Consider the following 24,111-nt stretch of genomic DNA (forward strand, 5'->3'; position numbering starts at 1 on the left):
TCTTTCTTAACAAAGTCAGGTAGTAAAAGGATAGAGGATATTCATGTTCTGATCACAAGACCACATTGACAGGTGAAGTCTTACTAGAGCTTAGGTTTACAAGGGCTTTGTGTTTTGTGGTTATAATAATAACCATTTTTTTCACTCAATATTACCAAAACTATGAGTTTGATAAACACAATTTTATAACAGACTGATAGCAGATGAGGAAAACACAAATACTGAATCATCTGTTTCCATCATTAAATCACTTGTTTTGGTCACTACACAAATGGGTGCCAAAAAGTTAGAATACAACCATATATTTGATTACATAACCCATACAGACTCAGCCCCTGGTGGATAAAATGAAACATGCTTACTTCATACTATCGTGTTTATTAAATGATTAGACGTATTTTATACTATTTACTTTAAACTGACCATTTACCTTACTCTTAGACCTTCAACTTCATTTAAATTAATTTTAAAATTAAAGATGCAGTATGTTAGGAAAAAAGCAACTGGGCCTAATGAAATATATTACTTTAAAATATAGCAAATCCTTAAGAATCACAAATATAAAACAAAACTCACATAAAATGATGCTCAAATATTGAAATAATACTGTATTTTAATCAAAATTAAATACTAAACATAAAAAATCTGGTAGATTGATAAAGTTCTACTAAAGTCAAGTTATAAATCAGTTTATGCAAAATTAAGTAAAAGATTATACCTCCTATGCTTTTCATCCTATTTATATATCTTTTTTATTACAATGTATTTATCTTTCATGTGACTTGGAAAATTGATCTCATTGGTCATGAGAAAGTTGATTTCCTGAGAGTAGTCACTATCCTAAACCTGCCTTACCTTTTCTTGCCCAGAAGTGGTAATCCTTAATACTTAGGCAGATATAGTATTTTGTTTCATTATCCTTCAACTTCACTAGTACTTTAAGCCTTATTTATTTTGAAGGAATATGATGTATTTAATTTTTAATGATTTTTTTGGTCCTTGCTCATGTTAATAGAATGAACAACTATAAGTGTTATTTTATGATATGTAGTGTAAACACTCAAGAGTTATTTGGATTTGTTTACTTTTTCTCCATAGGAAAGCTGTTTAAATCTGAGGACTTAACTGACTTTGTACGTTTTTTTTTAATGTTCTACAAAGATAAACCCATAGATTTGCTCTTGGGGGACATTTTTCAGGTAAAGATGTGTGACCCAGGAGAAACTCCTGTGAGTATTTCTTTACTTTGTAAATACAAAATATTTTAGGAAAATACTCTATCTAATGTAATTCCCTAAAATTTGTTTACCTCACTAATCCTCCCTATACCTCACTAATACCTCACTAATCCTGATGAGTGCATTAATGTTTTTAACTTCTGGTATCCAGAATTTTTACAGAAACTTATACTTACTAAATGAAGTAATGAGAGGCCATAAGTTAGTGAAAAGCAGAAAAAGGGGGACAAAACAAATAATAAAATGATGGATATAAATCTAAATATGCCACTATTTACATCAAATATAAATGACCAAAATATACCAATTAAGAGCTATTTCATCAGAATGGATTAAAAAACACTATGCAGTTACTTCCTGTCTATACTCAGTTCAAATATAATAATATTCATAAGGAAAGGTGAAGGTTAAAAGGAAAAGGTGAAAAAAAGAAAAACTATGAAGACACTAATCAAAGAAAATCTGTAGTAGCTAAATTAATATCAAGTAGACTTTGGTGCAAAAAAATAAAAAATTTGACCAGGGATCAAGAAAGATACTATATACTGATAAAAGGGTCGAATCATCAGAAACATATAACAATCCTGAAAGTGTATGCATCTAACGACAAAGCCTCAAAATACATGAAGCAAAAGATGACAGAACTAAAGAGAGAAATAGATTAGTCTACAATTATACTTGGAAACTTCAACACTCCTCTCTCAGTAAGCAACAGAACTGGTGAGTAGAAAACCAGCAAAGAAATAAAAGAATTGAACAACACCATTTACCATTTGGATTTAATTTCTGTTTTAAAAACACTATGTCCAACCACAGTAGAAAACACATTATTTTGAAATACACATAGAACATTCACCAAAATAGACATATCTTGTATCATAAAACAGAGCTTAACACATTTAAGATGAAATCACACACACACAAAAATGAAACTAAAATCTGACAGACAACAATGAAGTAAAATTAAGAAACTAACAAGCACTTGTAATTTAAATGGTATACTCCTGATAAGCCATGAGTAAAAAAGGAAGTCTCTAAAGGAAATTAGAAAATACTTTGAATTGAATGAAATGATAATACAACCTATCAAAATTTGTGGGATGCAGCCAAAGCACTGCTTATGGAGAAATTTATCCTAGAAGAAATCATTATCTTAGAAGAAAAGAAAGATCTCACATAAATAATCTCAGCTTCCACCTTAAGTCACTAGAAAAAGAAGACCCAAATAAACCCAAATCAAGCAGAAGAAAGGGAATATTAGCTATGAAAGCAGAAAGAAAGAAAATTGAGAACATAAAAGCAGTAGAGAAAATTAATGAAGCCAAACTCTGGTTCTTTGAAAAGAGCAAGAAAACTGATAAATTTCTAAGAGTGACAAAGAAAACCCCAAAACATAAATCATCAATATTAAAATTAAGAGAGAATGTCATGACACTTAGGTATGTGTGTGTGTGTGTATGTGTGTGTAAATATAACAAAATATATAGGTTATCTGTATGCTGAAATCTTAAAAATGCTGATGAGAGAAATAGACATACCATGATCATGATTGTATATAGTAAGTAGACAAATGCTTCCTAAAATGATCTATTGATTTAGCATAATTCCAATCAAAATCCCAGCAAGATTTGCTATGGTAGATACAGACAAGCTAATTCTAAAATTTTTAAGAAAGGGCAAAGGAACTATTTTAGCTAAAATGATTTGAAAAAGAAGAAAAAAAGTTGGAGGCATCACACTATTCAATTTCAAATCTTATGATAAAGCTACAGTAAGCAGGACACACATTTATACGTAAGGAAGTAAACAAATAGACCCATGGAACAAAACAGTTCAGAAATAGGTCCACAAAATATGGCCAATTGATATTTGACAAAGGAGCATATGCAATTCAATGGAGAAAGAATAGTCTTCTCAACAAATGTGTATTGGGGGAGCTGAGTGTGTGAGTGTGTGTATATGTATATATACTCACCCATATATATCTATATATATCTCTATATGATATATACTATACATCCATATATATCTCTATACATATATATCTATATGATCTTAACGTAAACATCACAGTTGATACGAACATTTCAAAACAGATCATCTGTCTAAATATAAAACATAAACTATAAAACTTTTAGAAGAAAGTGTGGAAAAACATCTTCAGGATCCAGGACCAGGAGAAGAGTTTTTAGACATGACACTAAAATCATGATCCATTTTTTTAAATTGCTAAATTGGATTTCATCCAAATTAAAATCTTTTGTACTATAAATTTTACTGTTAGAGTAAAAGACACCACAGACTAGGAGGAAATATTTGTAAATTCCATATAAACAAGGATTTGTATTCAGAATATATATAAAACTCAAAATTTAACAACAGGAAAACAACCCAATTAAAAAGTAGGCACAAGACTTCAATAGACACTACACCAAGGTATTTTCTTCTTTACTGCAATAAGTAATGAACTCAGCTTTTCTTTATCAACAGGTTATTTGAGGGATTTGGGGAAGCCAGAATTTGATAATACCATCTCATTGGTACTTCCTACTACTAGCTTAGCAAATGTAAGCATATTTCCTAAATTTTAATTCCTCAACTAATTTTATCTGACTTTAGTTTCAGATTAACTCTAGATTATTTAGTTTACAGTTTTAAAAACAATCGTTTAATATAATATTTTACTACATGTTAGTACTGAATAGAAATGCATTTAAGTAAGTAAGTAAATGCATTTAAGTAAGTCTGCTATTTAAAAAATAAAACAAAAAGAAAAAAAATAAAAAATAAAAAATAAAAAATAGGGATCCCTGGGTGGCACAGCGGTTTGGCGCCTGCCTTTGGCCCGGGGCGCGATCCTGGAGACCCGGGATCGAATCCCATGTCGGGCTCCCGGTGCATGGAGCCTGCTTCTCCCTCTGCCTGTGTCTCTGCCTCTCTGTCTTTCTCTGTGTGACTATCATGAATAAATAAATAAAAATTAAAAAAAAATTAAAAAAAAAAATAAAACAAAAAGGCAACCTACTGAATGGGAGAAGATATTTACAAATAATATACCTCTGATAAGGGGTTAATATCCTAAATATATGAAGAATTTATACAACTCAACACTAAAAAAGCAAGCCAATGAAAAAATGGTCAGATAACCTGAATAGACGTTTTTCCAAAGAAGCCATTTGGATGGCCAACAGATACATGAAAAGATGCTCAACATGAGTCATCATCAGAAAATGCAAAGCAGAACCGTAATGAAATAGTACTTCACACTGGTCAGAATGGCCAAAATAAAAAAATCACAGGAAATAACAAGTATTGGCAAGGGTGTGGAGAACAAGGAACCCTCGGGCACTGTTGGTGGGAATGCAAACTGGTGCAACTACTGTGGAATATAATATGGAGGTTCCTTAAAAAATTAAAAATGGAATTACCATATGATCCAGTAATTCCACACTGGATATTTACCCAAAGAAAATGAAATACTAATTGGAAAAGGTATACGTACCCCACGTTTTTATAGCGTTATTTACAATAGCCAAATTATGGGAGCAGCCCAAGAGTCCTTTAATAGATGAATGGATAAAGAAGATGTGGTGTGTAAACACAACGGAATATCATTCAGCCACAAAAAAGAATGAAATATGCGCATTTGCAACAACATGGATGGAGCTAGAGAGTATAATGCTAAGTGAAAAAAATCAGAGAAAGACACATACAATATGATTTCACTCATAGGCCCAATCTAAGAAACAAAACAAATGAGCAAAGGAAAAAAAAAAGACAAACCAAGAAATAGACTCTTTCTTTGTGGGGGAGGCCAGAGGGCAAGGGAGACTCTTAAGCAGGCTCCACACCTACTGCAGAGCCTGACATCACAACCTGAGATCATGCCCTGAGCTGAAATCAAGAGTGAGACACTTAACCGGTTGAGCCATCCAGCTGCCCCAAGAAATAGACTCAACGATAGAGAACAAAGCAGAGGTTACCAAAAGGATGTGGGTGGGGGAGTGGGTGAAATAGGGGAGGAGAATGAAGAATACACTTTTCATGATGAGCACTGGGTAACGTACAGAATTGATGAATCACCACATTGTACACCTGAAACTTATGTAACTCTGCATGTTAACCATACTGGAATAAAAATTAGAGAATATGGGATGCCTGGGTGGCCCAGTCAGGGAAGCGTCTGACTCTTGATTCTGGCTCAGGTCATGATCTCAGGGTCGTGAGATCCAGCCCCTCATCTGGGTCTGTGCTCAGCAGGAAGTCAGTTTAAGATTATGTCTCTTCAAAAAAAAAAAAAAATTATGTCTCTTCCTTGCCTTCCACCCCTCCCCCTGGGGTGCTTGCTCTCTCTCTCTCTCTCTCTCAAATAAATGAATCTTTTAAAAATTATTGAGTATATAAATTTGAGATGCGTTTTTATGAACTTTCTACATATACAGTATACAAAATCATTCTCAACACTCATAGTAGTTTCAGATATTTGCTTCAATAGGATTGCTGTCACAGGTCATCTTTCTTATTTTTATTTTTAATTTTTATTTATTTTTATTTTTTATTAAAGATTTTATTTATTCATTTATTCATGAGAGGCACACAGCGAGAGAGCCAGGGAAACAAGCAGGCTCCTCTCAGGGAGCCTGATGCAGGACTTGATCCCAGGACCCTGGGATCATGTCCTAAGACCAAGGCAAATGCTCAACCTCTGAGCCCCCCAGGTGTCCCTTATTTTTATTTTTAATGAGATTAATCAAATATTTTTCCATAAAGTATAATATTGGTTCTTTGTTTTAATCATATGTTTTTTTCCTACTTAAGAAGAAACTCAGGAGGGTGTACCTCAATGTAGCAATTAATGACTATAGAAAGAGAAAGAACAATGTAGTCTGAAAGAAATGGATAGAAAATACAAAAGATTTCATCTATGTCATTGAAATAAAAAGAAGGGAACAGAAAATGATAGCTGGTACAACAGTAGAAAATACATGCTTTAACTGAAACCTTTTTGTATCTCAACTTGTATTTTATTATACTTATGAAGAAAAAGCTAAAAAATAAAAATAAAATTTAAAAAGCTAAGAAAGTTTTATTTAATTTTTAAATATTAAAACAGAATTCTGACATAAAACAATATAACCCAAAATCCTGCCATCCATATATGCAATAAAAAGGGAGTATATTTGGCTTATTACGGAAGATTGTTGTTTCTCTTATTTTTCCCAGGAAAAATGTGCAGAACGAAATAAACACATTCGTATTCGATATAAACCTTCTCTTTTCCAGCATGTGGGTATACAGTCATCATTCCCTGGAAGAGAACAATATTCCAAAGTAAGATTTTGAAATGTAACTTGAGTAATATACAATGTCTCATGAACTTGTAAAGTAGTGTTTAGAAAAGGGATGAAAATACGAGACTGTAAAATATGGTTGTTTAAACATAATTCATCTTATGGTAACTATATGTTGTGAAGAGCCATCATCTTTTCGAGACCCAAGTGATCTGTCATGGAGAGAAAAATCCAGCCTACGTAAACTTCTTTGCCTTACTGTTACAGCTGTATGATTCAAGTAATGACTACAAATGTGTTTTAAAAATCATGATAGAATTCACTATTTTAGTTTAATATTTAGAGTTATAGAGGAATATTTCTAAATAAAATGCCCCTGTTGTAGAATTTAAGTGTATCAGCATTCTTTTTTTTCAGATCACTATTTGCCATGTCAAGAAAAATTCGGTATTGTTTGATTTTTAATCATTCTTTAATTTTCCATCATTTTTGGAAGCAATGTTATTTGTAATTGACTTAGCCTCTTGGTACAGTAGAAAAAGCAGAGACTTTAGAGTCAAAACAACTAGTTTTTAGTTATGGTAAGAGCGGTTTAAATTAGGTGAGCCTTAAGATGTTTCCTACCTTTGAAAGAGTCTCCCTTTTTAGTTTCTTCATACAAAAAAACAGATGATTGCCTTACTCTTTTGTCAGTTGAAATGAGAGACACTTACATACACGTACTCCCATCATTTCATTCATTATTTATGACCTGCCCTCTTTCCACCTTTTCTACTCCTTATCTCTGTGTATTTGTTGTACTGCACTTCTTGGAACACTGCCTGAAAAATAGCATGAATTCAGTAAATTTAGCTATTAGCAATTAGGCAAAGTGAAATTCTAGATTAAAAGTGTTCATTAAGCAAAACAAGTGCCAGGAATAATGAAAATTTAACTGTTATGAATCTTGATGCAGAAAATAACACCATGAAAATACATAAAACATAGTCGCAGGTGATGCAGAAAGAAATTGATCAATACCATTCTATTTGTTGGTGCTATTATAGTGGGACTCTTTTCTTCCATTATACTATTTGCTGAATAAGGTATTTTAACCTTACCTTTGTAAATTCACAACCTACTAAGTAGAAAATTTAATCACTCATATTTCATATTATAATATAGCCTTTTCCCTTTTTATACCTCACCCAATGTAAAATAGAAATAAATAACAATTTAATGACATGTCAAAGGTAGTTGTACATTTTAAAAATTTATATTATTTTGTTACAATTATTTAATTATATTATTTTTAAAATTTCTTACAGGATATTTATTATTAGGAGTCTTATAATTCAAACACCTTCTTTCAAAATGATCGGCATCATTCTTTGGAAACAATGGCATAATAAGGATTAGTCTTAGTTCTCAATTTTCTTCATAGTGGATAAGAGACTTTATCATATACAAAAATTTAAACCTTTGACAATATAGTGGTAAGTATAAAAATTGATATATAGTAAATTATCAGATACTCGTTAGTTTTATTTTATATATTTTGTGTCTTTTAAAAGTCTATACAGATAACTTTTTGATATACTAATATTTTGTCTTAGAAGAGTGAATAAGTGTTTTTTCCTTTTTTATCTTATACTTGTAGACATACAATGAATTTGGAGACAATACATCTGAGTTGGAAGCCTCATTCTTTCTTTCTTTTTTTTAGATTTTATTTATTTATTTGAGAGACCGAGAGCATGAGCAAGGGGAGGGGGAGGAGGAAAGGTAGAGGTAGAAGCAGACTCTCTGCTGAGCAGGGAGCCCAATGTGGGACTCGATCCCAGGACCCCAGGATCATGATCTAAGCCAAAGGCAGACACTTAACCCACTGAGCCACCCAGGTGCCCCTGAAGCCTCATTTTTATCAATAGATGCAACAATATGGATGAATCTCTAAAATTACTTTATGCTAAATGATAAAAGCCATGATGCCAAAGACTATATACTATACGATTCAATTTGTATGGAGTGTTAGAAAAGCCAGATCCTGATACCTCATTTATGATTTTAATTTGCATTTCTTTAATGACCAATGATGTTGAGCATATTTTCATATGCTAGGTGCTAGTTGTGTGTGTATCTATATATATAAAATATAGATCCTTATGAAATATGGATTTAATGAAATGTATGTATATATTTTGTGAAATGTCTTAAGTATTGGTCCATTTAAAAAATTGGGTTGTTCACCTGTTTGTTTTTTTGAATTGTTATAGTTCCATATAGTCTGACCACAAGTTTCAGTTTATGGCTTGCTTTTTCACTTTCTTAATAATGCCTTTTAATGAACAAAAGATTTTAACTTTGATAGAGTGCACTCCACCCAAGCCTTCACTCTGTCCATATAGTTATGTGACTGGTTTGCTCAGTATTCAATAATGTTATAATGAGAGTATAAATGCTGTTTACACTTAAGCTACAAAGTATGTTCTATTCTTCTTTCATTATACGACTTTTTTTAGTTTTAAATCAGCTTTTTTTTATGTACTTACCACTAATTCACCCTCAGATTCCCTGTGAATTATCCAAATCTGTTCTCGGTGTATTCAAACATTTTAAAAACCGTGGATGAATGCTGAATATTTTTCAAATGCTTATCTGCATTTCCTAATGCCGCTTCCTAATCTTGAAAAATATTTCTCCTGCAACCGGACAGTTCTAGCAGATATTTTAGGAACCAGGGGGTTGATTTTCCCATTTTCTGTATCCCAAATCTGCAACATACTTGGTCTACTTATTTGTTTTAGTAAACCATACCCCTCAGTAATTTCTTGAGAAAGATCATATGGGAGGTAAATTCTTGGAGAACTAAAACATCTTAAAATGACTGCAATCTATCAGACTTAATCATTAGGGTGGCTAGGCAAAGAATTCTGAATTCTGATTTTTGAAGGTATTCACGAGTGTAACCAGTGAAAAGTAGTGAAAGCCATTCTGATTCCTGTTTCTTGGTATAGGACCCATTTCCCCCTCCGTCAGCCTTTAAAATTTTTATCGTATTTAGAATTCTACAATTTCATGATGGTGTGGGTCTATTTTTATCAATTGTTCTTAATATTTGGTAGGGCTTTTTAATCTGAAAACTCATGTTTCAATTCTGGAAAATACAAATTACTTTGCTGATACATTTTCTGCTCTATTTTCTATGTTATTTTTAAGGAACTCCAAAATGGGGGGCGGGGCAGTTTTCATTGATTGGTTGGTTTTTGTCTTTACTATTATAGCTTTAATGTCTAAGGACCCCTTTTGTGCTCCTACTGTTATCATCCCCTTTTATAACACTTGGTTCTTGTTTTATGTTTGAAATGGTTCCACTTAACCCTCTCAGGATTTTAATAGTTGGTTTGTTTTTTTTTAAGATTTTTTAAAAATTTCTTCTTCCTGCAGTTTCTATTTCCTCTGAGTTCTCTTGTTGTTGGTCACTGTTGCTAAGGGCTTCATCATGTATGTAGTGGTCAGAGATTGTTCAGGTGGAGAAAGCGGGTTGGAGCCTCCGAGCACATGGCTGAACCTGCGCGTTCCACTGTAGGGCAGGAGTGGCTCAGCTCTTTCCCTAAGGAATTAGCCGGGTTAGTGCCTGGGTCTTGCTGCATGGGCCAGTCAGATTGCTGGAGAGTCTGGGAGCCAAGTGGGCAAAGATAGCTGGGCCTTTCAGTATTCACTTTGTCAGTATTTACTTATGTGTCCCGTTGTTGTTTTAAAGATTTGTGTGTTTGTTTGTTTATGGGGCGGGGGGGCGGGTGGGCTGAGGCAGAGGGAGATCGAGAACTTCAAGCAGACTCCCTGCCAAGTGCAGAGCCCAACGAGGGGAGGGGGGCCAGATCTCACGTCTTGAAATCCTGACTCTGAGGTCACGACCTGAGCCTAAGTCAAGAGTCAGAGGCTTAATGGGCTGAGCCACCTGGGTGCCCCTATTTGGCCTACTTAGCATTCTTGTCCCTCCCCTGGTTTGAGTCTAGATACCACATGTTTGCCTTTTCTGAGAATTACCCTTCAAGAGTGAAGGAAAGCTAATCACTTGGCTCCATGGGGTGGGAGAGGATCTTTAGAGCTTTACCCACTGCCAAGACTTGGAGCCATCCTCATGGTTTGCCCCCTTCCCCTCGTTTGTAGCCGTGGGGGGCTTTCTGCGCTGCAGACTGTGCTCCCTGCTTCCCAGCAGCTTCAGACAGCGCCCTCAGACCTCCGACTGGTCCATTGTCTGCTCTCCCGTTCCAGCTGTAAGGTCTTGGGTCTTTAACCTGCCCTTATGGCCAAGTCATTTCTAGAAAGTAAAGAGTTGTGTCTGATCCGCCGTCCTTATGGGGCCTGCTGCTGTTTCCTTCCCGAGCTTTTACTTTCCAGCCCGTTTGCTTTTTAACCTACAAAAACAAATTTTAATTACCAGGACTTTCCGTTGATTCTTTTGATGCACACAGTAGCCTTGCTACCTTTCGGAGAAAGTTCCTTATGCCCAGGCATTAGTCCCCAGGGCCTGTGTCATCCCCCATTGGAATTGCTCCCCGAACCCGTCGTTGCCGTCCTCCTCACACCCTGCTTCCCGGGGCGAACCTGGGGCGCCCCCCCTCAGAATGCCCTTCCCCACCAAGGGCCCGTGTCGGTTACATCAGCAGGGACACCCCGGCAGAGCTGCAAGAGGCGCCGAGAGGGCGCAGGCCCCGCTGTGGGCAGGAGGCCGGGCTCAGCACTGGCGCTCCCCTGGCTCGCAGGGTCCTGGAAATGGCCCGCGGCCCTGCTGAAGGCTTCCAGAGGTGGCCTCCTGACCTCTGCCCCCCCCCCCCAGCAGTTGGGTTCGAGCAGCAGGCAGTGCATTTCTTTATTCAGACTCAAACCTCAGGGGCCGTGGGCCTCCTCGCCTGACCTCTGGCCTCTACTGTCCACGGTTTCCTGTGGCCTTCCTCCAGGACCTGGGGGTGTGGGGCCATCTGCTGCTCACGGTGTACAGAAGCTCCTCTTCCGAGTGGGGGCGACCCCAGTCTTGAGGGGTATCGACTCCATCTCCACCAAGGCTCCAGCACCCCTGGCTTTGGGTCAGTCCTGAGGGCCGGGCCCACCGCCTCCCCAGCTGGCTCTTCTGTGTTTCTGGAACTTGAATTCTTCCCCTGCTAATCAAGTTGCATCTGCTTTCCATCTAACGCTCCCTGTGCATGGTTTATGTGCATGGAAGGGTGTTCGTGCAGGGTTACCTTCTGACGCTTCAGCAGGAAAAGAGGCACAGAACACAGTCAGGAGCGTGCGTTATCTATACACGTACCACTCCGCGGACACGTGGGTGCATTTCCATAAAGATGACCTGTGTTCTGTGCGTTTCAATTAGACCTGCATCAGGCTAAAAGGTTTTTTCTTTTTTCTTTTCTTTCTTTCTTTTTTTTTTTAATGGGACTGAGATCAGCAAAAGTTTGAAGAAGGTAGCTCGGCTGGCCAATTTCCCAGGAGCCTTTATCCGTCATGCTCTCAGCCCCCTGTCTTTCTCTTCTACTAGCTCCTTTCAGGACGTCTCCCTTCTTTCCTGCAAGAACAAGAAGACTGCCAGCACCTCGTGGTTTCCCTCCCATGGTAGGGATTGGAGACGCCTTTAGCACCCTGCGCTGCAACCACGTGGCTTTATCAAAAACAACTTCAGGGGCAGCCCCGGTGGTGCAGCAGTTTAGCGCCGCCTGCAGCCCGGGGTGTGATCCTGGAGACCCAGGATCGAGTCCCACATTGGGCCCTGCATGGAGCCTGCTTCTCCCTCTGCCTGTGTCTCTGCCTCTCTCTTTGCTCTCTCAGAATGAATAAATAAATCTTTTTTTAAAAAAAGAAAAAAAAAACAACAACTTCAGGGAACCAAGGAACCGTCCGTTTGCTAAGTTTGCTAAGACTGTTAGATATTTAAAATTAGATGTTTCCAAACTGATGAAAGAGCTGCAGAATGGATTACTACCCCTTTCATTTTCCAAAGGGTGTATTTCAAAATGGAATAGAATTCAACCGTACAAGCTTTTTAGCCTTGTATGTATTCTTCAAGCAATATGCACATACCTGGCGAAGAATCAATAAAAAGAGGTGCTCACAGTAAGAGGAAGCAACCGCCTGCACTTCCCCAGCCTTGTCTCACTCGCCAGAGGCAATGGCACTTCATCATTTCTGGTTTGCATGCCCCTGGTAGTTTCCTTCATATTGCTACGTAATATGCTTCTGCTGCTAATTTTTATTTATCTGCATGATTTTTCCTGCAGTATAGATGGGTATTTAGCTCAGATGCTTACTCATTTTATTATGTATTAGTCAGTTTGGGCTGCTATGACAAAAAAGAACACAGACCAGGTGGCTGTTTAGGAAAGAAATTTATTTCTCACAGTTTTAGACGTTGGAAGTCCAAGATCAGGGTGCCAGCGTGGGGCTTTGGGTGAGAGCCCACTCCCTGGTTTGTAGACTGTTGTCTCCTGACTACATCCTCACACGGCCAGGAGTAGACAAATCTCTAGTCTCTTTATCCCCCTATAAAGGCATTAAACTCATTCACGAACGTTCCACCCTCGGGACCTAATTATCTCCCAAAGGCCCCATTTCCAAATACACTGAGGATTTAAGACTTCAACGTATGACTTTGAGGAAGGAGACACAAATAGCCGATAGCATATCATGACTATTTTGCTCCTTTCTTTTGTAACTACTCTTTTCTGGAAGAATAATCAAATCTTAAATTTATGGAATTGATCTTCTATATGTCATAGCTCTTATCTACTGTCACCTGTTTTTCTACGTACTAGGTGGGTTCCTTGACTAACTTTCCTCACAAACGTTTCATTTTTATTGTTCCTTTTTTCCTACCCTGTACTCGTTTTGCGGATACAATTTTCCTAAAATCTCAAGAGTATTAATTAGATCTTCTCGTGAAACATTTTTAAAGTTCTCTTCTGTATTTTGAATGAGCTGGGTTTTTCCTGTGACCAGATCACTCTGCTTGTCTATTTTGATCCGTCTCTGTCAGGTTGTACGCTTTCGTCAAATATTCAGCGAGTCTCGGTTGTCTGGTGACAATGAGTAATTTATTTCCTCTCCTTCCTCTTTCCTCCCCTGACACTGCATTTGTCTTCATATTCCTTCATAAAATTGAAAGGAATGAGATTTCCTGAGAGTCTTTGGTACATGGGTAGGATGTGTTGGCCTACACACTTTGCTTTAGAGTATGCGGGGGCCTGGGTTGTGATTGTTTTGTGTTTTTTTTTTCCTGTTGTTTTGTTTTGTTTTGTTTTCCCAGTGATTTGAGAGAAGGGGCAACAACATAACCAAAATGCAGAGAGCTTTGTTCTGGGGCATTAGTTCCCACACTGCCTGCGGTGGCTCCATCCAGGTGGCACATTCGGCTTTCCTCAGGTAAGGCTATGTGTGTGAGTGGCCCAGGGCTTGAAGGCCTTCCTGTGGGGTGCTCCTGACACAGACCCCCTTCCTTCTCCAGGGTCAGCCCTAGTTTGGCTCCTGTCTTTCATCAAACTTGCCACCTCCATTCCAGCCCTGTCCCCGGTGCTGAGGTCACAGATTCCTCGGCTCTGCTGTCAGTCCCCACTTTTCCATCAGATTTATGTCTTTTGTTTATTTGATTAAACGTCTCCTCAGCTGAGAGCCCCCTCCATGCTTTACGTAGTCTGGAGTTACATCTTTCCTTTCCTGTGCATTTATGATCATTTCAGTGGGGCCTAGCTGTCCACCACCTAGAACCAGTTTAGATATGACATTTCAACTTTTTTCAACTTTTCATTTTATTAAGTAAAATAAAATCTACACTCATGACCCCAGCAAGATAAATGTCACTCTCCTTTCTTTTTTTATTTATTTATGATAGTCACACACAGAGAGAGAGGGGCAGAGACATAGGCAGAGGGAGAAACAGGCTCCATGCACCAGGAGCCCGACGTGGGATTCGATCCCGGGTCTCCAGGATCGTGCCCTGGGCCAAAGGCAGGGACTAAACCGCTGCGCCACCCAGGGATCCCTCACTCTCCCTTCTTTAACCCGGTCCAACATAGCAGCATGAGTATTGCTACACTTTCCTAAATTAAGTCTTTAAAATATTTTTTATGTAAAATTTGTGCCTTTTTTAAATAAATTTTTTATTGGTGTTCAATTTACCAACATATAGAATAACACCCAGTGCTCATCCCGTCAAGTGCCCCCCTCAGTGCCCGCCACCCAGTCACCCCCCCCCGCCCACCTCCCTTTCCACCACCCCTTGTTCGTTTCCCAGAGTTAGGAGTCTTTCATGTTCTATCTCCCTTTCTGAAATTTGTGCCTTAAACAGTTTATGCTACTCATAAAACTTTTTAAAACATAAGATAAATTTTCTAGAGCTCATTATGGAGAAAAATAGTTTGGTTTATTTCTATTCATCTAGCTTGTAGGTCAAAATGATAATAAACGAAAAATTTGTCTTAGTGATAAATTAGTTGAGTTTTAAGTTTTTAAAAATTTTGACTATTTCATAAGTTTAAGTGTTCTTTTATCATCTCATGTTCTATACCTATAATGAACATAAAATAAATTTCTTTTAGAAACAAATACTTCTGTACAAATAACTTCTGAAAACTCAAATAAGATAGTTACATTTTGTGGAACCTGGGTGGCTCAGTCAGTTAAATGTCCGACTCTTGGCTTCGGCTCAGGTCATGATCTCAGGGTCGTGGGATCCCCCCCGCCCCCACATCGGGCTCCTCACTCAGTGCAGAATCAGTTTGGGATTCCCTCTCCCTCTGCCCCTCCTCCTGCTCTCTCTTTCTCTTTCTCTAAAATAAATAAATCTTTTTTTAAAAAAAGATACTTTAAAGTTTTTCTGTTGATAAGCAAGAAAATAGTGTGTTTCTATAAATTTGCTACTGCTTCATTCTACATGAAAAGTTAACTTTTGTTTTACTGCAGTTACTGGGCAACAGGGCAAAATGTTTCTGTGTGCTGGAAGTAGGGTTACCAGGTAAAATACAGGATACCCACTCAACCTTGAATTTAAACACAGACTTTTTTTTTTTTTTTTTTGTATGTATGACCCATTTGTTTTATTGCTGTTGCAAAATCTGGTAAGCCTACTGGAGGTGATGAAGTAGATGAATATTTCCCATCAAAATGCTTTAACTGAATTATTTGAGTTTATGCGTTTGACTTTCATTAAAGAATGATGTACGGCATATTTGCATTTCCTTCAAAACTGTTATTTCAAGTTTTATGTTTCTTTTCTATGTAAAGGTATATGTGACAGCTTTCTCTTAGAAGTTGGAGCTAGAAAAAAAAATGTTCTTTCCCAAAGAATTGTCATAATTCTTTTTGCCCATTGTGGGTATTTTTGTTCCCTTTGACTGACAAGAAATTCAAAACTAATTTCATATGAAATGTAGTACACAGATTATCTTTTATTCACAGCAAAATTTCTCCAGTTCTAATTTTATAATAAGTCTCTGATTTTCTTTCATATGTTAGTGTTAAAAGATTATGTTTTTACTTTGTTATCCTAAATATTTTCAATATTTATTTAATTTAAAATTTAAAAAATAAAAGTAAAGTGAATGTTTAAAAATATCCATACCTTATTTATAACAGTTAGTTGGCTTTAATGATAATCCAACAATATAGATTTTCCAGGTATCCCAGTGATGGAAGTCCAGTTTCAATAATTTTAACACCATGACTGTATTAAAACTGATATTGTCTAATACATCTTAAGAATCAAATCTTTTGCCAATGTAAAATTATCTTCTCTATAAGGGAAAAGTGTGGTCAAAAGGACATAGTAAGGAAAGAATATTGTCAAAAATGTTCATGAAAATAATTACATCCTTGTGAATTAGTTATTTCTAGATGTTACAGATTTCTTGTTTTTATTTCAGAAAATATGAAGAATAATAAGTGTAACAAGAAAAAAACTCTGTAATACCTTGAAACCTCAGATAACCTTACTTGCTCATGGCATCTTTCAGAAATTATAATAATGAAAATGCATAATTGTATAGAAGAGGAGAAAATAGAACTACTAGGCTTGGAAGTATTAAACTACCTCTTATGTCAAGAAAAATTAGAATGTTTATTTATGATGTTTGTACCACTACTATTACAATTTAATTTAAAAATAGTAAAGGCAAGTAAGTTTTTGAAAATTAAGAAATGTATTTTGTTAAAAAAAAAAGAAATGTATTTTGTTGACTTGGATAGTGATGCTACCACATAATCTCAATAAATAACTACAAGTTTAGAAACTTGCCATTGTCATGAACAGGTTCTGTGTCAATTAGTATAGGTTCTTATCCATTTTGTTAGGGTATCTGAAGAAATAGAAGGCACAATTTAAGCAAGCCTGAGTCTGGCAGTGCCACAGTATCTTCTTGTCTTTTAAATAAATGCATTTGAAACTAAAAACTTACCCCTAAGTGCCATTTGAGCTGATTACCAACCTCTTGATATTTAAGTATTCTGATAGCATTCAGTTCTAAAGATTTTATAATTTCTCGTATTATTACCTTCTTAGCTCATGGGTTATTTGGGAGTGTGTTCTCTTTTTTTTTTTTCAAATATATTGGGTTTTGCCATCTTTTACTATTGATTTCTCAATTATACTATTGTTAGCGAATTTTATCTGTGCGATAAGATTTGAGAATTGTTATGAATTCTTAGGTTTCATATGAATCTGAAAAGAATGTATAGTCTCTGTACACTCCCTTTAAAATATGTTGCATTCATTTGTTTTTTTAATAAGTGTTTTATGCCTTTAAAATGTCTTCTTAAAATATTCCTATTTAGTGGGTAAAGGATTCTCTTATATCAGGCTTTTTAATTTACTTCTTCAAGTTTTTAAAATTCTTACTAATTTTTGTCTGCTTGCTTGATCTGTTAGTTTCTTATAGGAGTCTATTACCCATTGTCCATTCTTCTTGTTACTCTATTGAATTTTACTTTATTTATTTTGTGAAATAAGAGATTTTTTTCTTCTGATTCCTCAATAAAATATGAAAATTGTACTTTATACTGCTGTATTATCTATCCTTGAGGGCCAAAACTTTACATACTTACCTTCGTCTGAACTGCATTACATACCAACATACAAGAAGAATATGAAAGCTGAACTGTTCAAATGTGTCCATCTCATTCTGCCCTTTTAGAAGAGAAGCAGCAATATGTCAAGTATATTTCAGTAAAGCGGCTGGTGGGGGACATCACGTTACATGTATGTTACAAAAATTTTTAATTTGACTTAAATTTTGGACCAAAGTACCCTGAGAGTAGCAGACGATAGAAGGAAAGAGAGAGAGAGAGAGAGAGAGAAAGAGAGAGAGAGGTTGAAGAGCGACCTTAAAGATTCAAACCAATAGCTGCGTCCTTAATGAAATAATTCCAGGACAGAGAGTTGGATGGTCAGCACAAAGCATTTCCAGAAAACGTTCATAGTGCAGCCAGGACAGATGCCCCCAGTTTCCATCCCCATCCCTGCTACCCAAATGCTGACATTTGTTTCACTCACCACCCATGGTGTCTGGTCTGAGGTGTATGAGGAAGGGGCAGTTTGGAGAACCCCTGACACCCATCTGGGATATAGCACAGCAAAAATGCTTATTGCTTGGTTTGGGCATTTGTTTATAGCATTCATGGTGATTTTGCTGTTTCAAATCACTTTCCTGGGAATCCCTGGGTGGCTCAGTGGTTTAGCGCCTGCCTTTGATGCAGGGCCTGATCCTGGAGTCCCGGGATCGAGTCCCATGTTGGGCTCCCTGCATGGAGCCTGCTTCTCCCTCTGCCTGTGTCTCTGCCTCTATCTCTCTCTGTCTCTCATGAATAAATAAATAATAAAAATCTTTAAAAAAATCACTTTCCTTTGAGCATATACACAAAGGCATGTGATGTATTTATGCCCCTGGCTCAATATAGCAGATGAGTTTGGAGAAGTCATATTCAGACAAGATTCTAATGAAAAAAATTTTTCCGTTGAACACTGTGTTTGAAGTAAATAGAAGCTCTGCAAACTTTGGAGACATGATAGGTGAAATTCTCTCAGGTATTGAGATAAGCTACCAACAACTGCACCATCAAAGTATAAATAGAAACATGGTGATATTACTGATGTTAGTAGTAATAGCAAATGTGACAACACTCTTGGTTGGAAGAGCAAATTAACCTTGTATATTTTTATATGGACCTTCCACTCTGTGGCAGGTTCACAGCCCATTGTGAACAAAGAATGGGAGCTAAATCTGGGCAGGCATTTTTCCCATCAAAACCATCATCTGACTTTTTCCCCCCTTTCTTTACCTTTCCCCCCAATTACATTTTTAGATGCTATGTTATTTTTTTTAAAGATTTATTTATTTATTTATGATAGAGAGAGAGAGAGGCAGAGACACAGGAGGAGGGAGAAGCAGGCTCCATGCCGGGAGCCTGACGTGGGACTCGATCCCGGGACTCCAGGATCAAGCCCTGGGCCAAAGGCAGGTGCTAAACCGCTGAGCCACCCAGGGATCCCCAATGCTATGTTATTAATAGCCAGTCATAGACAATGAATCCCCATTGACAGTATACGTCAATATACTGTCAGTATACAAACTTCCAATGAGGAAGTTTATGTAAGGGGTTTTTGTTTTGCTGATACTAGTTTTCTTTCTAAAAGTCCAGGTAAGGGGCAGCCCGGGTGGCTCAGCGATTTAGTGCCGCCTTCAGCCCGGGGCCTGATCCTGGAGACCCGGGATTGAGTCCCACGTCAGGTTGCCTGCATGGAGCCTGCTTCTGCCTCTGCCTGTGTCTCTGCCTCTCTCTGTGTGTGTCTCTCGTGAATAAATAAATCTTTAAAAAAAAAATAAAAGTCCAGGTAAAATGAGGATTTCTTGGGAGAATTTAGTTTACCGAAATTGATGTGAATAGAGACAAAGTATAAATCAATGAATTTTCATAGAAGAAATAGAACTAATTATGGAGACATAGGGACAAAGAGACAGCAGGTACAGATGATTGCACAAGGGAACCTAACTGAACTTTGAGAAATCGGAGAGTCCCAATGTTTTAAAATTGTTTCAGGAGTGCAAGAATCTGGGTAGGATTCTTGGTAATAGGCTTAAGGAGAAAAATCGTATGATTACAGATGCTGAAAGGGCCTTTGAAAAATGCAACACCTATTTTTAACTATTTTCTATAAGAATATTAAAGGGGCGCCTGGGTGGCTCAGCAGTTGAGTGTCTGCCTTTGGCCCAGGGAGTGATCCCAGGGTCCCGGATTGAGGCCCACATCAGGCCTTGCAGGGATAGAGTCCCACATCGGGTTCTTTGCAGGGAACCTGCTTCTCCCTCGGCCTGTGTCTCTGCCTCTCTCTCTGTGTGTCTCTCATGAGTGAATAAATAAAATCTTTTAAAAAATATTAAAATTGCAATGAATGGATGCTTTCTCAACACAAAATTATGGGCCAGATGAAATTCACATATGAAAAATATATGTACTAAAAATTGTTTATATGAAATTAGATTCTCATTGGTTGTCCTATATTTTAACTTGCTAAATATGACAATGATAGACACAGTGCATGTACCTCAATCCTAAAAATGTCTTTTTATTTAACGGGGAAACGCAAGGCATTTTTACTAGCCTTTCTAGGCTATTATTAGCATTTCTACTAATAGGGCAAATGATCCCCACTATCTCTAGGACTGTTAGGTTGTTCTGGCAATGTTAGCCAAAACAACTGTAGGCACAAGAGTTGGAAAATAAAAAGTAAAGTTCTATTTAAAGATAGCATGATACTCTAAGTGGAAAAAATCATGGGACTTAATCACAAATCTAAATAATTCAGCAAGATATCAGAATATAAATTTAACATCCAGAAATGAATAAGTTCTTAAAAGTGATCATAAACCCTTAGAATATGTGATAAATGAGAAAACCTCTAATAGCAGTGAAAAACATATTTAGGAATAAACCTAAGAAGAAATGTACAAAAGCAGGAGACTTTTAGAAGTGATAGTCCATCTTTTGATTGTGGAAGTGGTTTCAGAAGTGTGTACACTTGTCAAAACTCATCAGATTGTAAACTTTAAATGAATGATGTTTACTGTATGTAAATCTCAGTGATCTAGAGATAAACGTGCAAAACTATACAAAGAAAGCTATAAAACACTCCTAAAGTTCCAAGAGACTCAAGCAATTTCTTTCTTCTTGGATAGGACATCTCATCAAAATGTTCTTTTTAAGTTGACTTACAATTTTATTGTGATCCTGATAGATATGCCAACAATCTGAAACTTGGCATATTGATGTTAAAGTTCATATGGGAAAAAAAAACATTCAGAAATGTCTAGAAAAGCTCTGAAGGAAGAGCCAGAAGGGAATCTAGGGGAACCAGATGCTAAAATATTTTTCAAAGCCTCTATTATTAAAACAGTGTGGTACTTTGTACTAGCACTTGAGTAGACAAATCAATGAAATAGAATAGAAAGTCCAGAAATAGGCTCAACCACATATGGTTATTTAGTAAATGATAAAAGCAGTATCTTAAATCAGTGGGCAAAGAGATGCTCTGATAAATGACATTGGGACAACTGGATGGACATTTGGAGAAATACAAGATTCACGTGCTCTACGAAAATAAACTTCAAGTGAATCAGAAATAAATTTATACAAGCATTAAAAGAAAATATGGGTGAATCTCTCTACAACCTGGGAGTTGGAAAAGGTATTTTAACTATGACTCAAAATCTGGATGCAATAAAAAGGAAGAACTTGCCCTTATATATAAAAATGTATCCAGCCTCACAAGTAAAAACTAAAACTACAATGAGATATCAAAAACTGCCCCATCATCAGGTTGACAAAAATTCAAAACCTAGCCAGTGGATTCCGTTTGGGTGAAGTTATGTAGCAACAGACATTCTCATATACTGTCAATGGGGATACAAAATGATAGGACTCCTATGGAGGGGATTTGGTGGTATGTGAGGCAACTACATAGCATTTAAAACCACAGTGAGGGGGGCCTAGGTGGCTCTGCGGGTTGAGCAACAGACTCTTTTTTTTTTTTTTTAATTTCTTTTTATTGGAGTTCAATTTACCAAAATATAGCATAACACCCAGACTCTTGATTTCAGCTTAGGTCCTGATCTCAGGGTCTTAAGATCCAGCTCTGCCTGGGGCTCTGCACTCAGCGGGGAGTCTGCCTGAGACTGTCTCTCTCTCTCTCTCTCTCTCCCCCTTCCCCTGTTCACATTGTCTCTCTCTCAAATAGATAAATCTTTAAAAATAAAAATAAAACTACAGTGAGACATCAGCAGGGAGTCGGCCTGAGACTCTCTCTCTCTCTCCCCCTTCCCCTGCTCGCATTGTCTCTCAAATAGATAAATCTTTAAAAATAAAAATAAAACTACAGTGAGGCATCATCGATTGACCTCTGGAAAGATCTAGACTGACCTGGTACCAAGCAATGGTGAAAATGTAGCAGAACTGGAGCTCTCCTACGTTACTGGTGGGAGCATAAAAACAGCCACTTTGGAAAACAGCTCAGCACCTTCTCAGAGTCCAACCCATGCCTACCATATACATCGCAGCCATTCAAATCCAGTCAAGATTTACTATCAAAGATTGGCGAAAGCTACATGGTAAACTGGATGGGGGCAAAGAAGCTTGTGATTCAATCCCACCTCTATGCTATACTTTTATGTTCGGTGTGTGGTTTGTTAAAAGTACAGGCTCCGAGAGGGACACACCTGGATTCGAACCCTGTTTGTCAATCCAAGGCTCGAGCAAATGAGGATCTTCATTCAGTTCCTTGCCTGGGGGGTTGTGACGGTTAAATGAAATAATGAATGTCAAGCCCCTGGAGTACGGTGAGCACAATAAATGTCACCGATTCTTATTAAGAGCATTTCGGAAAGGAGAATGCATTTGTTATGCTGACACTTAATCCGTATTTATCACCCCCCCACCCCAAAGGGAAGGGTCCCTGCGGAGCGCAGGGACCTGGCATCCCTGGACATCCAGGGCTCTAGGGAAGGCCTGGGGTACTAACTGGACGCTGTTGGGGGGGGGTCTGTAAAGCTCCATTCCCTTGGGAGCCCGGGGTCGGGCGACAGGTGCTCCTCGGGGGGCAAAGCCTGGGGTCCTGAGGGCCCGCCCCCTGCCAGGGGGCCCGCGCCTGCCGCCGTTTGCCCGGGGGGGGGGCGGGGGCGGGGCGGGAGGAGCGGCCCCGCGGCGGTTGGGCCCCCGCTGCAGGTGCACCCCGCGCGCCTCCCGCCGCCGCTCCCCGCCTGGGCCGCACGCGCATGCGCGGTTGGCAGTCGCTGCTGGGCGGCCGCCGGCGGGATTGGCCTGGGGCGAGCGGGACCGGGTGGCAGCGCCTCGGACATCGGAGCTGCCGCTGCCGAACACGGGCCCGCAACACAGGTGCGTGGGGCCGGGGCCGCCTCCCCGCCCTCCCCTGCGCTTGTGCCGGGGTGCCGAGTCGGGAGTCCGGGCGGGGGCTCCGGGCCGCTCCCCTGGCCTCGGCGACCGCGGGGCCCGGCAGGGGGAGTCAGGCTCCGGGATGGAGGCGCCCGGGCGCGGGGCTTGGCGGCTCTCCGCGGGGGGGAAGCCCGCGCCGGGCGGCCGAGCTGGTGCCGCGCTGGGTCCCGCGTCCACCTGCCCCGTCCACCTGCCGCGTCCACCCGCCGCGTCCACCTGCCCCGTCCACCTGCCGCGTCCACCCGCCGCGTCCACCTGCCCCGTCCACCTGCTGCGTTCACCTAAGGCGTCCACCTGCCGCGCGCACCTGCCCCGTCCACCTTCCCCGTCCACCCGCCGCGTCCACCTGCCCCGTCCACCTGCTGCGTTCACCTAAGGCGTCCACCTGCCGCGCGCACCTGCCCCGTCCACCTTCCCCGTCCACCTGCCGCGTCCACTTGCCGCGTGCACCTGCCCCGTCCACCTGCCCCATCTACCTGCCGCTTCCACATGCGGCGTCCGCCTGCCCCGTCCACCTGCCGCGCGCACCTGCCCCGTCCACCTAAGGCGTCCACCTGCCGCGTGCACCTGCCGCGTCCACATGCGGCGTCCACCTGCCCCGTCCACCTGCCGCGTGCACCTGCCGCATGCACCTGCCGCGCGCACCTGCCCCATCCACCTAAGGCGTCCACCTGCCGCGTGCACCTGCCGCGTCCACATGCGGCGTCCACCTGCCCCGTCCACCTGCCGCGTGCACCTGCCGCGTCCACCTGCGGCGCCGCGCCGACCGCCGTTACCCCAGCGGTTACCATTTCAGCCCCGTTCCAAGCTCGAGCCCCGGGGCGCGCTCCCGAGGGGTGTAGGGCCGGCCGGGGCGTGCGAGGGCGCCGCTCCCTCCACGCGCCACTTTGCACAAAAATGTGAGCAAGCCCCCAAAGGCTCCGGGCACGCAGTCCGCGCCTCCGTAAGGGCGGAGAGCCCCCAGGGAGGAGGGAGCGGGAGCGCTGGGTGGAGTCCAGCCGCGCCCTAATTACTCAGCTCATTATCGCCTAAAGCCTGTTTACCATCAATCGGACACTTTAGCCGATTTTATTTATAGCCTCGCCCAAGCAACCGGGAGGCATTTGCTTGAGATT

General features: G+C 39.6%; 3 protein-coding genes across 30 annotated transcripts in view; 2 read left to right on the plus strand and 1 right to left on the minus strand.

Annotated features, from left to right (window-relative positions):
- The window catches only part of MGAT4D (MGAT4 family member D), a 52,645-nt gene extending 35,093 nt beyond the window's left edge, over positions 1-17,552 (plus strand). For 6 of the 7 annotated variants that reach the window (XM_077860947.1, XM_077860950.1, XM_077860949.1 and 3 more), the window contains 4 exons: positions 1,099-1,229; positions 6,462-6,569; positions 7,837-8,004; positions 16,423-17,552. In XM_077860947.1, coding sequence (XP_077717073.1) covers positions 1,099-1,229; positions 6,462-6,569; positions 7,837-7,851 — 254 coding nt within the window. In that variant the 3' untranslated portion in view covers positions 7,852-8,004; positions 16,423-17,552. Of the gene's footprint in view, positions 1-1,098; positions 1,230-6,461; positions 6,570-7,836; positions 8,005-13,811; positions 13,928-16,422 lie in introns of all 7 variants that reach the window. The other variant, XM_077860948.1, reaches the window with a different exon arrangement.
- Positions 6,305-23,603, minus strand: LOC144291439 (uncharacterized). Of its 21 annotated transcripts, none has more exons than XR_013358699.1 (6): positions 22,566-22,694; positions 22,198-22,329; positions 17,600-17,681; positions 16,122-16,293; positions 7,154-7,350; positions 6,305-6,546 (listed from the first exon to the last, which is right to left on the minus strand). XR_013358699.1 is itself a non-coding variant. In XM_077860954.1 (6 exons), exons 1-4 carry the CDS (start codon positions 23,576-23,578, stop codon positions 16,245-16,247), a joined length of 303 nt encoding a protein of 100 aa, XP_077717080.1. In that variant the 5' UTR covers positions 23,579-23,597; the 3' UTR covers positions 6,305-6,546; positions 7,154-7,350; positions 16,122-16,244. The 21 variants fall into 21 exon arrangements, 5 of the variants coding, with proteins under 5 accessions (XP_077717080.1, XP_077717082.1, XP_077717081.1 ...); XM_077860954.1 differs by lacking the exon at positions 22,566-22,694 and adding an exon at positions 23,473-23,597 and having other exon boundaries at positions 22,264-22,329; XR_013358703.1 differs by lacking the exon at positions 16,122-16,293 and having other exon boundaries at positions 17,600-17,676; positions 22,264-22,329.
- The window catches only part of CLGN (calmegin), a 48,601-nt gene continuing 46,851 nt past the window's right edge, over positions 22,362-24,111 (plus strand). The window contains exon 1 of one of the 2 annotated variants that reach the window (XM_077860945.1): positions 22,362-22,383. In XM_077860945.1, coding sequence (XP_077717071.1) covers positions 22,363-22,383 — 21 coding nt within the window. In that variant the 5' untranslated portion in view covers position 22,362. Of the gene's footprint in view, positions 22,384-22,800; positions 22,940-24,111 lie in introns of those variants that run through there. The other variant, XM_077860946.1, reaches the window with a different exon arrangement.

Source organism: Canis aureus, chromosome 20 (genome assembly GCF_053574225.1).
Source record: "Canis aureus isolate CA01 chromosome 20, VMU_Caureus_v.1.0, whole genome shotgun sequence".
Taxonomy (NCBI): Eukaryota; Metazoa; Chordata; class Mammalia; order Carnivora; family Canidae; genus Canis; species Canis aureus.